General features: G+C 37.7%; 1 protein-coding gene across 2 annotated transcripts in view; it reads right to left on the bottom strand.

Annotated features, from left to right (window-relative positions):
- Positions 1-351: 351 nt before the first annotated feature.
- Positions 352-13,952, bottom strand: part of POC1A (POC1 centriolar protein A) — a 30,631-nt gene continuing 17,030 nt past the window's right edge. The window contains exons 10-12 of one of the 2 annotated variants that reach the window (XM_088134047.1): positions 7,838-7,896; positions 6,224-6,383; positions 352-1,246 (exon numbers count right to left, since the gene is read on the bottom strand). In XM_088134047.1, the coding sequence (XP_087990173.1) occupies positions 1,148-1,246; positions 6,224-6,383; positions 7,838-7,896 (318 nt within the window). In that variant the 3' untranslated portion in view covers positions 352-1,147. Of the gene's footprint in view, positions 1,247-6,223; positions 6,384-7,836; positions 7,897-13,952 lie in introns of both variants that reach the window. The other variant, XM_088134048.1, reaches the window with a different exon arrangement.

Below are 13,952 nucleotides of genomic sequence, written 5' to 3'. Positions count from 1 at the left end.
CCTACACAAATGTTACACAGGTAACATTCCAAGAACAGTAACTTATGCCACTGGACTTCATGACCTAGAGCTTAGAAACAAGGAAAGAAACTGTACAACAACACTCCTATATGAAAAAAAAAACAGTAGCAGAAACCAAACTAATGAATGTTCCAAGGGAAAGTAATTACAGGTACTATATCAGTAATAGACGTATGGCAAACAAGTCTATGACCAGGAACAGGCATACAAATCTAAAACAGACAAATGGAGAAAATATACTAAAGGTTTTGATATTTGATAACTAGACAAATAACGCTCAAATTAACATTAAACTAAAATACGTGTAATGCACTTTATTTTACAGACAAGCTTACTATTTTCAATCCCAGCGTATTCAAAAATATGTGAGTGAACATGGTGTGTCCATTTAGATGTTGGACAGGATGAGGAAGATCCAAGTGCAAGTCCACCCTCAGCCATGGAAGCTCAATGGGTGACTTTAAGCAGATGGTCTCATCTCTCAGCCCAACCTACCCCGCAAATTTCTTATATTAGGAATAAAAGTAAGTGGGGGATGGAACATTCCTCCAAATAAAACACCTTGAGCTCCTGGAAAAAAAGTAAGACACAGAAAGATGGATATAAACCATGGACCTCTCTGCGTAAATAACATTTCAGATGCTCTTCTGGCACTTGAGATTCCAAGCAGAATCTCCACAAAGCACCAGTCATGGTTTTTTTTTTTTCCTTTAAATTTGGAGTGTTTGCAGCGCATTTCTAATAGAGACCTCTTCTATTTTTTAATAAAAAACTCCCACAGTATGCCATATGCATGAATGCACCCACGCATAATATTTCAACAAGTCTGCTACAAGTTCTAAAAGCTTATCAGTTTCAAAATGAGAATATCTATTTCTACTTCCATTTCATTTCATATTTGTTCAATTTGAAAAGTTATTGTTAAATAAACACTATTTCCTCCTCTGGACATCAGGACAGTAAAGCCAAGCAACACAACTGGCTATTTTTAATAAGAAAGGAAAGTTTAATCTTAACCAAAATATATTTACAAACATCATTAGCTATACAATTTATTCTAATAAAATAAGATATGTTTCACTTTAAAACCATTCATACAAAATGCCTTCATCAGCTCTGGAGAGAATCAGTTAGATTTACTTTGAGCAATTTTTTGTTGATTCTCAAGACACTCCTTCAGCTTGTCCTCCGTTAACGTTAATCTTTGTTCTAGAATGGAAACAGTCTGCAAAATGAGAAAGGTAATGATAGAAAAATGCTATAGGATTAGCATAAGACAACAATTCTATGTAACTACTTAGAACAAAACTGAATTCAGTGAGACTTACATCTGAGTAAATAAGTATAAGATTAGGCTACGCTGCACATCTTATTTAAGGATATATGTGCTGGTTTTTTTCTAAGAAAGGAATGCAACAGAATGAAATAATACAAGCAATAAATTCACACAAATATCTGGCAAAAATCACACTTAAGCATTGGCAAAAACACAGCGTTAAAGAAAAAAACATGTTTCACCACACTGCATATCTGATTTAATGGTAAATTAATAATCAAAGTAGAAAAGTATAAAATTTATGAAAGAATTCACAACTTATCTTATCCTTTGGGAAAAGCTAACACGAAAAGAAAATACAGTCTAAGGCTCATCAAGCAAAAAGGATGGAGAATTGCCATCCTTTTTCCAACTCTGCTTCTCCTATTAATTGATCCAACTGCCTCAGGAAGAACAAACTTGCTCTTTTATATATTTGCTTCACCACTCCAGCATAAATGTTGTCTCCAGTATCCAAAACATTAAAGAATATTGGACCCTACCCCAATCTAAAAGACATCTCTCATGAAAAAAGAGAGGTGATGCTCTGCCAAACATGGCGGGAGACCTTTCCAGAAACTTAGTGGACTTGCCTTGCAATTCAGGAGCTTCCTTAAAGCAGGAGAAGAATAGGGACTGGTGGAAATATTATTCTCAATTATACTTTACTCATCTCCACAGGTATGAATGATAGCAACTGACTTACACTGAAGAAAGTAGTAACACACATTCAAGGTCATCATGGTGGTAGCAATAATTTGTATGTCAGCAATGCAGTTTCTGACATGAGAAAAGTTCTTGTTTGCTCTCAGAAAAAAATGGGACCAGAAAGAAAGAACTCAATTCCATTTTAAAGCTATAGCCAAGATTCTGTTTTTCTGATCACAGAGAATTATGAGATGACAGGAACTAGCTTTTTTTTTTTTTTTTTGGTGCCTTTGAGTTAGTTTTTGACTCCTGGTGACTGCCTGGACTAGTCCCTGCAGTTTTCTTGGCAATGTTTTAAGAAGTGGTTTGCCTTTGCCTGCTTTCTAGGGCTGAGAGACAGCGACTGGCCCAAGGTCTCCCAGCCGGCTTTGTGACTAAGACAGGTCTAGAACTCAGGGTCTCCCAATTTCTAGCCAGGTGCCTTAGCCACTACACCAAACTGGCTCTCTTTGCAAGAGTCTAGCACAGTGATGGCAAACCTTTTGGGCTCGGCATGTCAAAAATTTGGAAAATGCCTAACTTGACTCTGCTGGAGTGTCACACACACCCCTGAACAAAAGAGAAACAATTCTTTACATATTCATTTATTTAAAAAAAAAAAAAAGTCTAATCATGTGTGGTGCTACGTATTACACAAAGAAACAAGTAAAACAAACTCAGTTTCTTTGGTAACTCAAACAGGGAGAATAGTTGTTGTTAAGTGCTGGTGAACACTGGTGTGTCACCCAAAATGTTGTGGTGTGACACTTTTGACACGCACGTCATAGGTTTGCCATCACTGGTCTAGTACATAATGAAGCCAGGCTCAGATACAGTACCAGGAAAACTAAAAACTATCACTTCTCCACAGATAACGAATTATTGCACTCTAACAACTTACAGCATTTGCTAGAATATCTAAGTACCATAGGACCAAAATAATAATGGGAACAGGCTTCCTATCACTTCAGTGTTGACTAGCTGATGCTATGAAGGTGCTGTAAATCCTTAGTGGAAAAACGGCCCATGCATAGCTTGGGAACATACCATGCAGCAAGGTTTACTGAATGATACAGACTTCTAAACGTTTAATATTAGGAATCATGCAATCTGGTGGCAATGGTTTCCTTAGCTTCCTTAATCTCGTTTAAGCCTTATGACTGATAAAAACCACATATTTAAAGTGATCGTGACCGTACAGTTCAGATAGGTTAGAAAGTAGAGTGAACATAAGCAGACTCTCCTTCGGTGTAATGTGGCATATGTTTCGGTCCCTCAGCTGTTCATTCTACGGTACTAACCAAAGAAGTGCTTATGGTACAATGTAGTTCTTGCTTGAAACTTCTTCAGGTTCAGTAGAGCAACAAAGCTCTACTCCTGGGATCTGTCACCACGGAGGAACAACATCTAAAAAACCCTTACTCAACCCAAAATATCTTGAAGACTGAGGCTGAGTAAGGGTTTTTTAGATGTTGTTGAGGCCATCATTCAGTAATGAAGCAAAGTTTTCAATTCAAAACACATTTTATAGCTACGAAGCTATAATAAAGTAATGTACTTTTGCATATGTGAATAAAAGGACTATATAAAAAGATCAAAATATCATTTCTCCATTACACTTAGTATTTTTACAACTTGTTTTCAAGTGTGGCATTACGTATGTTCAGTAATACTCAAAAGTCTCCTGGACCACACCCAATCATGTCCAAAGCAAGCAGATAATCAATCACCCTTAATGCCACTGCCATGGCTGAGGTAAAGGTTGAGCTAGGATTTCTGGTCTTAATGCACGTTTAACTCCTGTGAGTTCCCAATAGAGACCCATTTCTCCCTTTTTACGCTAGAGCACCTTGATCCGAGCCATCCCCGAATAACCTATGGCCATATGCCCCATGCCAGTCTTACTAAATTCCCAAAGCAAATTCTTCTATGAAACTTTCTCTGAACTCATCTTCAGGTTGACATTTCTAAGCATAAGAATCATTCTAAGCATAAGAATGCAATCTTGGCTGTATTCTTCCAACATGCTCCTTCACTGAGGCTTTTAAGACTTAGGCCTGACCTCATTCTTGAGATTGGGAAGCCACTGTCTTTTTGCAAGAGCCCTTTTCCCTTTAGCTGAAATTCTGTGGTGGAAGATATCATACCATTCCAACCTCATTATTTCTACTAATTGTCATCTGGCAGATGGAAGTCACTTAATAGAATAAAAACAAATTCTGCTGTCCTTCAATGTATACAGCTTTCTATCTTAACAATATTGCTTTTGGGGGGTGCAGTACCACCCATCCAAACGAGACAATCCAGAGTATTTTAGCAAATCTAAATTAAATTAAAAACATTTACCTCCCATCCTTCTGCCTCCATATCAGGCATTCAAGACAGCTTACAACAGAATAAAAGTAGATGTATGTATGCCCAAAAGAATTCCCCCACTTCCTTAACATCACACTAAAGTAGTTGTAGTGGATTAAATAAGGACATGTCTCAGAACCTAATACTGTATATTCAGCTGTTTTAGCAACTTCTAATAATTAGTTATTGTTCTAAATGCTACTTTGCTAAAGACCTATTCTTTAAACACCCTAAAGAACTGCGTTTCATTTGTGGATTTTTTTGGAGGAGAAGTCCCAAAATCCTCTCACCACACCTCAAAATTGTAGGTTTTCCCACTTATCTAGGCAGGAAGCTTAATAAATAGTTTGTTTAAACCTTTAAAAAACTTAAAATGTCTGAGAATCCACAAACCTACATTTAAAAACTACAACAACATGTCATCTTGGCTCTGGCCACTGACACGATGTGGCTCTATCTACTGTATGTCACCCCTCTACTCAGTGGGGTCCTTGAGGCTAGGAAACAAACAGAAGTATGGCCTCTGCCCAGCCAAACAGTGTATATACTCCTGACCTCATTCATTTTAGCTCATGAATGCATATTACATTTATTGTAGGAGATGTTCTTTAAATAAGCCATTCATTATACTGGAGAAGGCTGGAAGGACTCTAACAAAGGAGGTCTCTTAGCGATTGTCAACGACTGAGGCAGCACACAGCACTGTATTTACCTGAAAAGAAGGTGAGCCTAAATTTAAGATATTCCCCAAAAGAAGAGTAGAGAGCGGGGAAAAAAAAGATAAATACAAAATTCCTGTACAATGCTGAGCTTCTCCACCTTTTCAACCTAAGACTGCCAATACCCACTAATACCAGTTCTAGATATTCCACTTGCCTTTAAAAGTGTATATGTGAACACTTTCATATGTGTACGCATATATGTATGTCTGTATTTAAACACGGCAGAAGACATACTCTAAAAAAGAGCAGACCAAGGCAAAAGTAGATTAATTGAATTAATAACTATCACACCTGCATATATAAATTATTCTCTTTCACATGTAAATATACAAGGACATACTCTGAGAAGTGACTGGAGAAGCTCTGAGCATTTAGACAGGTTACCAGTCTGAATGAGCTCTATGCCAACAAAGAAAACGGCAAAGAAATGGGAAGCCTGCTCATCTCTTCCTTTATACATGTGCAAAAACATTTCCAATCATACAGTGCAACTTTAAAAAAAAAGTCACCTTACAACTCCAAACAGGGTCACATTGTATGTAAATCCACCACCCCTACAGTGTCCGTATAGGGAAAATACCGAAGGCTGTCATTTGGGAGCCACTGTGGCACGTTGGTTAAGGTGTTTGAATAAGAAAGGGGAGAATCCAAGTCCAACCCATAGATGCTCACAGAGCAGCTTTGGACCAGTCACTATCTCTAAGCCAAGACTATCTCACCTATTGTGGGGAAAATTAGAGAAAAGAATGACATACATGCCTCCTTCAGAAATGATGAAATACACATGAAAGTTAAAATGTCAAGCACATTGCCATCAGCACATAGGGCAGGAACTTGCTAGCCATGTATTATGTACACAAGCGAATTCCTCAACATTAGCAACTTACAGGCAAAGAAATGAAATATGATATGAATCAGAAAATTCTGCTTTACCTTCCATTACTAAAAGCAAGGCAAGTATAAAAGCACTTTCTGTTTAAGACTTCACCTTAAGACGGAGTAATCCAGAAGCTTCTTCATCATATTCTCAACCCTGATTCTTCTTTATCAGCACAATTCCATTGTTATAAAACTATTTATAATACTATAAAACTTCATCAAAATGCCTCAAAGCCTTTTCTACCTGAGTGAGAACATCCAACTGTCCCACAATGTGCTGCAGAGTACTGGTAAGCCCAATCTCATCCATTTGTTCTTGCTGCCTTTGGATTGATTCTACAGTTGAAGCAGTTCCAGCTTCTTGAATTTTTTGTTTAACTGGAAAGTCTCCAGAATCCATCTCCAGTTGGTGGAGGATGAAGAGACACAATGAAGATAATGAAACAAGAGACATGTTACTCTTATGAAATATGCACTTAAAGTTGGCACACAGAGAAGCATAGGACAGACATTAAGAGAAAAACAGGTGCCTAAACCAAAGAGTTGTGCCAATATAGCCTTCAACCCCCAAGGTTGGGGAATGGCCATCTGAATGAGGAAGCTGTTTTTTACTAAAGATCCTCTCTTTCAGGAAGCAGCTAAGTTGCTGCTTCTTGTTGCTGGAGGAAGAGGGTGGCTGCTGCTACTTGCAACCAACCCATGTTTGGGACCTCCAGGAATTGGAACAGCAAAAGAGAAACCTGAAGCGAAGTCAATGGGGAAGCCAGCAGGAAGTTGCAAGTCCTAGGTGGCTTATAAGGAGGCCAGCTGGCAGGCAGGTAGGTGACTACCATGGCACGAGCACGGCGTGGATGCTCTGGAGGGTGTGCAAGTGGTTGCTGCAACCCAGCACGAATGCAGCTGGGCGGGATGGGTGCTACAGAGTGTGGGAGGGCATGTGGGAAAGTGGCGGGAGCGAAAGTAACTTACTGGGGCAGGTTGCAACCTTTCTGCTGGCTTCCCCATTGAATTTGCTTGTAGGAAGCTGGCAGGGAAGGTCACAAATCACAATCACATGACCACAGGATGCTACAACTGTTGTGTGAGCCAGTTGCCAAGCACCTGGGTCGTGATCACGTGACTGCGGGGGTGCTGGGACAGCCAGAACTTCAAGGACTGGTCATAAGTACCGTTCATTCAGCATTGTCATAACTTTGGTCACTGAATGAGTAGTCGTTAACTGAGAATAACCTGTATACAAATATGATAAATACATCTGTCAGCTTGGGGGTGAGCTTTCATCCATATTCGGATGATACCCAGCTATGTATCTCCATCCTTGGTGGGACAGGAGATTGAGTGGATGGAGGAGATTCCACATAGGTTTATTTCTCATTTTGTGCATATCCCCAGAGGGAAAATAATAAAAGAGGAGGTGGGGGCGGCGGCGGCGATTATAAACCATATTAAGTTAAATTAAATTTAGTTTTGTCCTGGCCCTGACCACTTTTGGGAGTCAAAGAGTATATGTGGCTCTCATCTCACAAAAGAAGTTCCTTTTCCTATTAAAAATTGTACTGTAAATATTTTTACAATTTTTATAAAGTATTTTGTAAATATATTATAAAGAAACTATCTAAGACTCTTGATAACTATAGTTACTGAAATTCTAATACCCATCAATCTGCAGACAAACTCAGCTCTTCAAGCATTCAGATGTCCTTTAGCCATGTGATTCTTTTCAGAGTGTACCAATTATGATTTCCTCTAAATTGTTAAGAGAGCCCTATGACAAAGGGCGTTTGTGAAATGTTTGTGGCTTGTCTCTGTTATGAACAGAAACTTATTTTAATCTAAGAAACATTCAGTTTGGCTTACCTTTTCTTGTCTATAAATTCCAGGTTTTTGTTGCTCATTACTGCCAGTGTCCATTGGTTTCTACAATCAAACATTTGATAAGGATCTGTGTTATTCTACATTACTTGCAATTTCACCATAAGCATCCAGATATTCAGTCTGCTATCCCCAAATCTCAAGTCCTATACCACTCCTTAATTTAACAAATGTAAGAATCAACTAAAGAATATCATCTGGGGGGACCACCTTTTCTGTTGTCATTCCTGCCCTGTGGAACATCATACTCCACGAGGTCAGACTGGCTCTGACCCTACTGGTCTTTTCCAAGGCCTTGAAGATATTACTGTGCTCCCAGGCATAGGGGTCAAAGCGTCAGTTAGAACCCGTGAAATGGATGTGTTGATGGTTGTCTGGCTGCCAGCTATTTATTTTGTCTTCTTGCTGATTTTGTTATTAGCCACCCAGAGTCACTTTGATGAGATGGGCAGCCATATAAGTCCTGGCTGGCCTTTTTCTCTATTCACAGTGCAGCCTTCATGATAAGCTATTGTTTGGTTGTTTTAATGCAAGAGTCCTGGTTTCAGTAATCCATGCTGGACTCCCATCGTCTCCTCTGGTTTTCTTCAAACCAAAGCCTCTCCAAATTTATACTTCAAATTCAATCATTTCAATCAAGGAAGTTGATGCCTTCAGACCCTCAGTCAAGGAAGTGTTCACACTTGCATAATGACAAAGTGGCTGCTTGGCCATAAAATTATTCTCCAGATGCACTTTTTGAGCTTCACAGTCAATACCAAAAGGTCTAAGTAGGGACTATTTGAAAGGGAAACTATATAATTATACTGAAGAGATGACATTTATTTTAATTCACTGTTCCAGTGCAAAATTTATTCAGCACAATGGAACAGAAGTATTTAATACTAATAGGTAATGGATTTAAAGAACAGAAGAATATTAAATGGAAAGATAGACAAGAGAGTGTTAGTTCAGTTATCGGCAACAAAGAATCCACATTAACTAATTGTCTATAATCTCCACTAAAATATTGTAAATGAAACAACAGGAAGGAGAAAAAAGTAGCCTTTATTTGAAAATTCTATTATATGTCCATCACGGATTATTTTTGTTGACTAAGTTGGCCAAACTAGACAAAACAATCCATCTACAAATAATCTTAAAGACATCAATGCATTGAAGACTGAAGAAGAGATGTTCTTCACAGAAGCTTAAATTCGACAATAATCTTGAAGACAGTTACTAGGCATTTTATCCAACGTTTCTGAAATTAAAGTATTTCACATATTTTCTTCACTATAATCTTTACAAGTAAATGCTGATTGCCATTAAATCAATTCATTGTAGTATCAAGATCTGACAAAAGGATTCCTAGTTCACAGTTTACATTTCTTTTCCAGTAACTTAGACCAGTTTTCTTAAGCTATTACTGAATAACTTGCTGGTCATCTAGCTTTTTCTTAAACTGTTCGAAACAGCCACAACGGTCTTTTTTATTAAGCTCTGGACAGTTGTCTTTTTTAGGCAACTTAGAAACGTAAGGAAGAACATCCTAGCCTCCCTAGGAGAAAATTATATTTCTAGCATTCTAAAAATGTGCCAGGGCCAGGACTGGCTTAAGAGAATCAGACAGGATATAATATTTATGGAGATTGTATACAATTAAAATTATGTCTCTTGTCTAATGTACCAGATATCCTGGTTGGGAAAAATCAAGAGAAATTAACATTAGAATTTCACTTAAGTCAAATTAGTGTTCACAGCTTATGTCCAATTAGGATGTAATAAAAATCTCTATTTTCTGCCTTTACGCTGGCTATTGTAGTTTGAGTAAAATATATTTTCACTTTAGCTGCATAAAGTGTAAGAGTGACATCCAGTGGAAGCACTATTTTGCTAAAATAAAGCAAATACTATGCAGAAAATTAGACAAAGTAAAACTGAAGCATGAGACTTACACAAAACCATTTGATTCAAAAGTAAAGAATGGGTCTATTACAGGAATACACAATTGGAAAATAATTTAGTGAGACAAATTTTCCACAATCCTCTAATTCAGGAACACACAACTGAAGGGACTTAGATGACATTGGCTCCCAAATGTCTTGACAGTTGCCACAGTCCCTCCAAATGCTGTCCTCTAATTATAATTTTTATGTGACAGAATGGGGAAATTATTAAATACATTGGAAGGATTATTAATTGTACTTTATTTAATGACATTTCAATTTACATTAAATTAATCATATTTAGCTTTTGCCCATCTACTTCTTGGCACTGCATTGTTTACATTTTAGAGGATGGCACATAGCATGCAACTTCATCCAATCGTACAGCAGCAACCTGTACCATCCTCAAACCCACCCATGGAACACAGATTTTCAGGTGTCATATTCAAGAAGCAAGAATCAGTCAAATCAGAACCAAGTGGAATTTTTGTCTAATAGATATCCTGAAACAAAAGCATTTAGCTTAGCATTTCTTTTGACTGAAAAAGGAAGGTAACAGACTTCTAAACACTGCCATTATATTTCATCAAATCCAAAGCTTTCACTTAAAATGAAGTAAAATTGATAAGGTATATTTAATATGAAGACCACTTCAACAGTTTAATTAAACTGCCGTGACTTTTTCTGAGACACATTTTTATCTTAATTGAATAAATTAAACAAACTACTGCCAAGAAGGCAGTGTTGATTAAAAATACAATACAGATACAAAGTCTTAACTCATCTGCTCTGTGTCCTACCAAAGTTCATAAACTGCACCCAAAAAAGATGACAGAACCAGAAAACAACAAATCATATATTCCAAAGTATGTGGACTGAATTATAATTGCTGATTACTAACTTTACTAAGTCATTTTTGCACTTAATTTGTCAAAGAATTTTCAGAGTATTTAAATAAACAGGAAATGTAAATAAGCAAAAGAGGATTTTTTTTTTACCAAACAGTGAAACGCCACCTGTTCCCCATACTGATGGTTTACAGGATGCTTCCACAATTCTCAATTTCTCTGTGAAAATAAGCTATAGGCTACAACCCTGTTCACACTAAATCGACTCAATGAAATTTTCTTGTGAGTAGACATGTATACTGATCTACTTTTCAAGAAAAAAGGCATCATTTCAAAAAGAGACAAATCATTCTGCATGCTACTAGCTTTGTAATTTTAGCTACTCCTAGCAGGAATTCCAATTTTCAAAAAAAAAAAAAAAATCCATTGTATTCCCCCACAAATACAACCAAAAGTTGTTGAGGAAAAAACAACTTCTGCCAAAATTAGAGAATAATGAAGTCAGAACTGAAAGCATATCTGGCACATGAATAGCTGGTGAAAAATGTGCTTACTTAAAGAATAACTATAAAAATAACAAAATGTTACAATCAAAAATGGGAATCATCCATGAGATTACTAACAAAGTGCAGGGGATGGACAGGCTTACATAACAAATAGAAGATTAAAAAAAGCATTTCTGAACTTGAGTACTAAATCTTGTTCAGTTTCTGAGGCTCATTTGTACATTATGGTATTACTGCAAATGTTTTAAAAAGTTGAAAGATAAAAATTCTGATATTCTTAATACAAGTTTATATATCACCAAATCATGTCACAGGGAGTAAGACAGTGCTATCACAAGAATCACAATAAAGCTATCATAATACAGTCGTATGAAAAAGAAAGTACACCCTCTTTGAGTTCTATGGTTTTACGTATCAGGACCTATAAAAATCAACTGGTCCTTAGCAGTTCTCAAAAGTAGGTAAATACAACCTCAGATGAACAACAACACATGACATATTACACCATGTCATCATTCATTTTACAAAAACAAAGCCAAAATGGAGAAGCCATGTGTGAAAAACTAAGTACACCCTTACTGCTTCCACAGGTATGAAGAGGCTAAGTCGCAGCCAGGTGCTGCTACTCAAATGGCCTTTATCAATTGATCATCAGCAAGTGTGACTACCTCTAGAAAAGCCGATGTTTTAGGAGTTTGCTGGTCTCGAGCATTGAGGTGTGTGTTAACACAATGCCAAAGAGTAAAGACATCAGCAATGATCTTAGAGAAGCAATTGTTGCTGCCCATCAATCTGGGAAGGGTTATAAAGCCATTTCCAAACAATTTAAAGTCTACAGTGAGGAAGATGATTCACAAGTGGAAAACATTCAAGACAGCTGCCAGTCTTCCCAGGAGTGGACGTCCCAGCAGATTCACCCCAAGGTCAGACCGTGCAATGCTCAGAGAAATTGCAAAAAATCCAAGAGTTACATCTCAGACTCTACAGGCCTCAGTTAGCATGCTAAATGTTAAAGTTCATGACAGTACAATTAGAAAAAGACTGAACAAGTATGGTTTGTTTGGAAGGGTTGCCAGTAGAAAGCCTCTTCTCTCTAAAAAGAACATGGCAGCACAGCTTAGGTTTGCCAAGTTGCATCCAAACAAATCACAAGACTTCTGGAACACTGTCCTTTGGACAGACGAGACCAAAGTGGAGATGTCTGGCCATAATGCACAGCGCCATGTTTGGTGAAAACCAAACACGTCATATCAGCACAAACATCTCATACCAACCATCAAGCACGGTGGTGGAGGGGTGATGATTTGGGCTCGTTTTGCAGCCACAGGACCTGGGCACCTTGCAGTCATTGAGTCGACCATGAACTCCTCTGTATACCAAAGTATTCTAGAGTCAAATGTGAGGCCATCTGTCCGATTGCAAATCAAGGTGTTGCAATGGCCCAGTCAAAGTCCAGACCTCAACCCGACTGAAATGCTGTGGCGGGACTTCAAGAGAGCTGTGCATAAACAAATGCCCAACAACCTCAATGAACCAAAACAATGTTGTAAAGAAGAGTGGGCCAAAATTCCTCCACAACGATGTGAGAGACTGATAAAGTCATACAGAAAACGATTACTTCAAGTTATTGCTGCTAAAGGTGGTTCTAAAAGCTACTGAATCATAAGGTGTACTTCGTTTTTCACACATGGCTTCTCCATTTTGGCTTTCTTTTTGTAAAATAAATGATGACGTGGTGTAATATGTCATGTGTTGTTGTTCATCTGAGGTTGTATTTACCTGCTTTTGAGAACTGCTAAGGACCAGTTGATTTTTATATGTCCTGATACGTAAAACCATAGAACTCAAAGAGGGTGTACTTTCTTTTTCACATGATTGTATGCGTTCTTCAGCAAATTTCTGTAGTATTCCAAGAATATTCATATGAAAAATGATTGCAATAATTGCAAACATAAAGATGATTCCAACATGGTTTGTACTCGAATTTCAGATTTCTCCCCCAGTGTTCATAGGATTTTTTGTAAAATTTACCAGAGTTTGTGTTTTGTTATAATATGGGAGGAAGAGAGAAGTCATGTTGGATTGGACCTTCATTTGCCCATATACATTATTATTAGTATTTCAGTAGCACTTCTCCACATACATTATTTTAATACACAACTGAAATTATAGCATACCTGCAGTGGACAAGAGCCTGATTTTGAAGCAGATACACATTTTGGAATAGTGGAGGGCTTAAGAACATGTAATTCTTCTACTTTTATAACCTTGCTACTCTTTTAATCTTGCTACATCTAATAGGATTGCTAGAATAGGCAAGAGAACACTTACCTAACTTATATTAGGACCACATTACAATCTGTAAAAGGAAATCCATGAATAACTTCATCTGTGAAGAGCAACATGTGGCTTTTACTACCAGCACATATACAGGTAATCCTCACTTACCGACTGCTCATTCAGCACCTGTTCAGAGTTACGACAGTGCTGAAAAAGGAGTTTTATGACCGATCCTCAAACTTCTGGCTGTTGCAGCATTCCTGCAGTCATAGGATTGCGATTTGGGTGCACATTTATGACAGTCACAGCATTCTGCTGTGATCACCATTTGCGACCTTCACTGTCAGCTTCCAGCAAGCAAAGTCAATGGTGAAGTTGGCAGGAAGTTGCAAGTCGCAATCATATGACATTGTGTTGTGTTTAATGACTATGGGTGATTTGCTTCATGACTGCAGCTGAAACTGACATTGTAAGTCAGATGCAATCATGTAATATTTCATTTTATGATTGCATTGCTTAGCAATGGAGTTGCTGGTCCC

Source organism: Python bivittatus, unplaced genomic scaffold, assembly GCF_059951505.1.
Source record: "Python bivittatus isolate LINGU-HERP-01145 unplaced genomic scaffold, Pbiv_v1 ctg000080_np1212, whole genome shotgun sequence".
Classification (NCBI taxonomy): domain Eukaryota; kingdom Metazoa; phylum Chordata; class Lepidosauria; order Squamata; family Pythonidae; genus Python; species Python bivittatus.
This window is presented reverse-complemented; position numbering and strand designations above follow the sequence as displayed.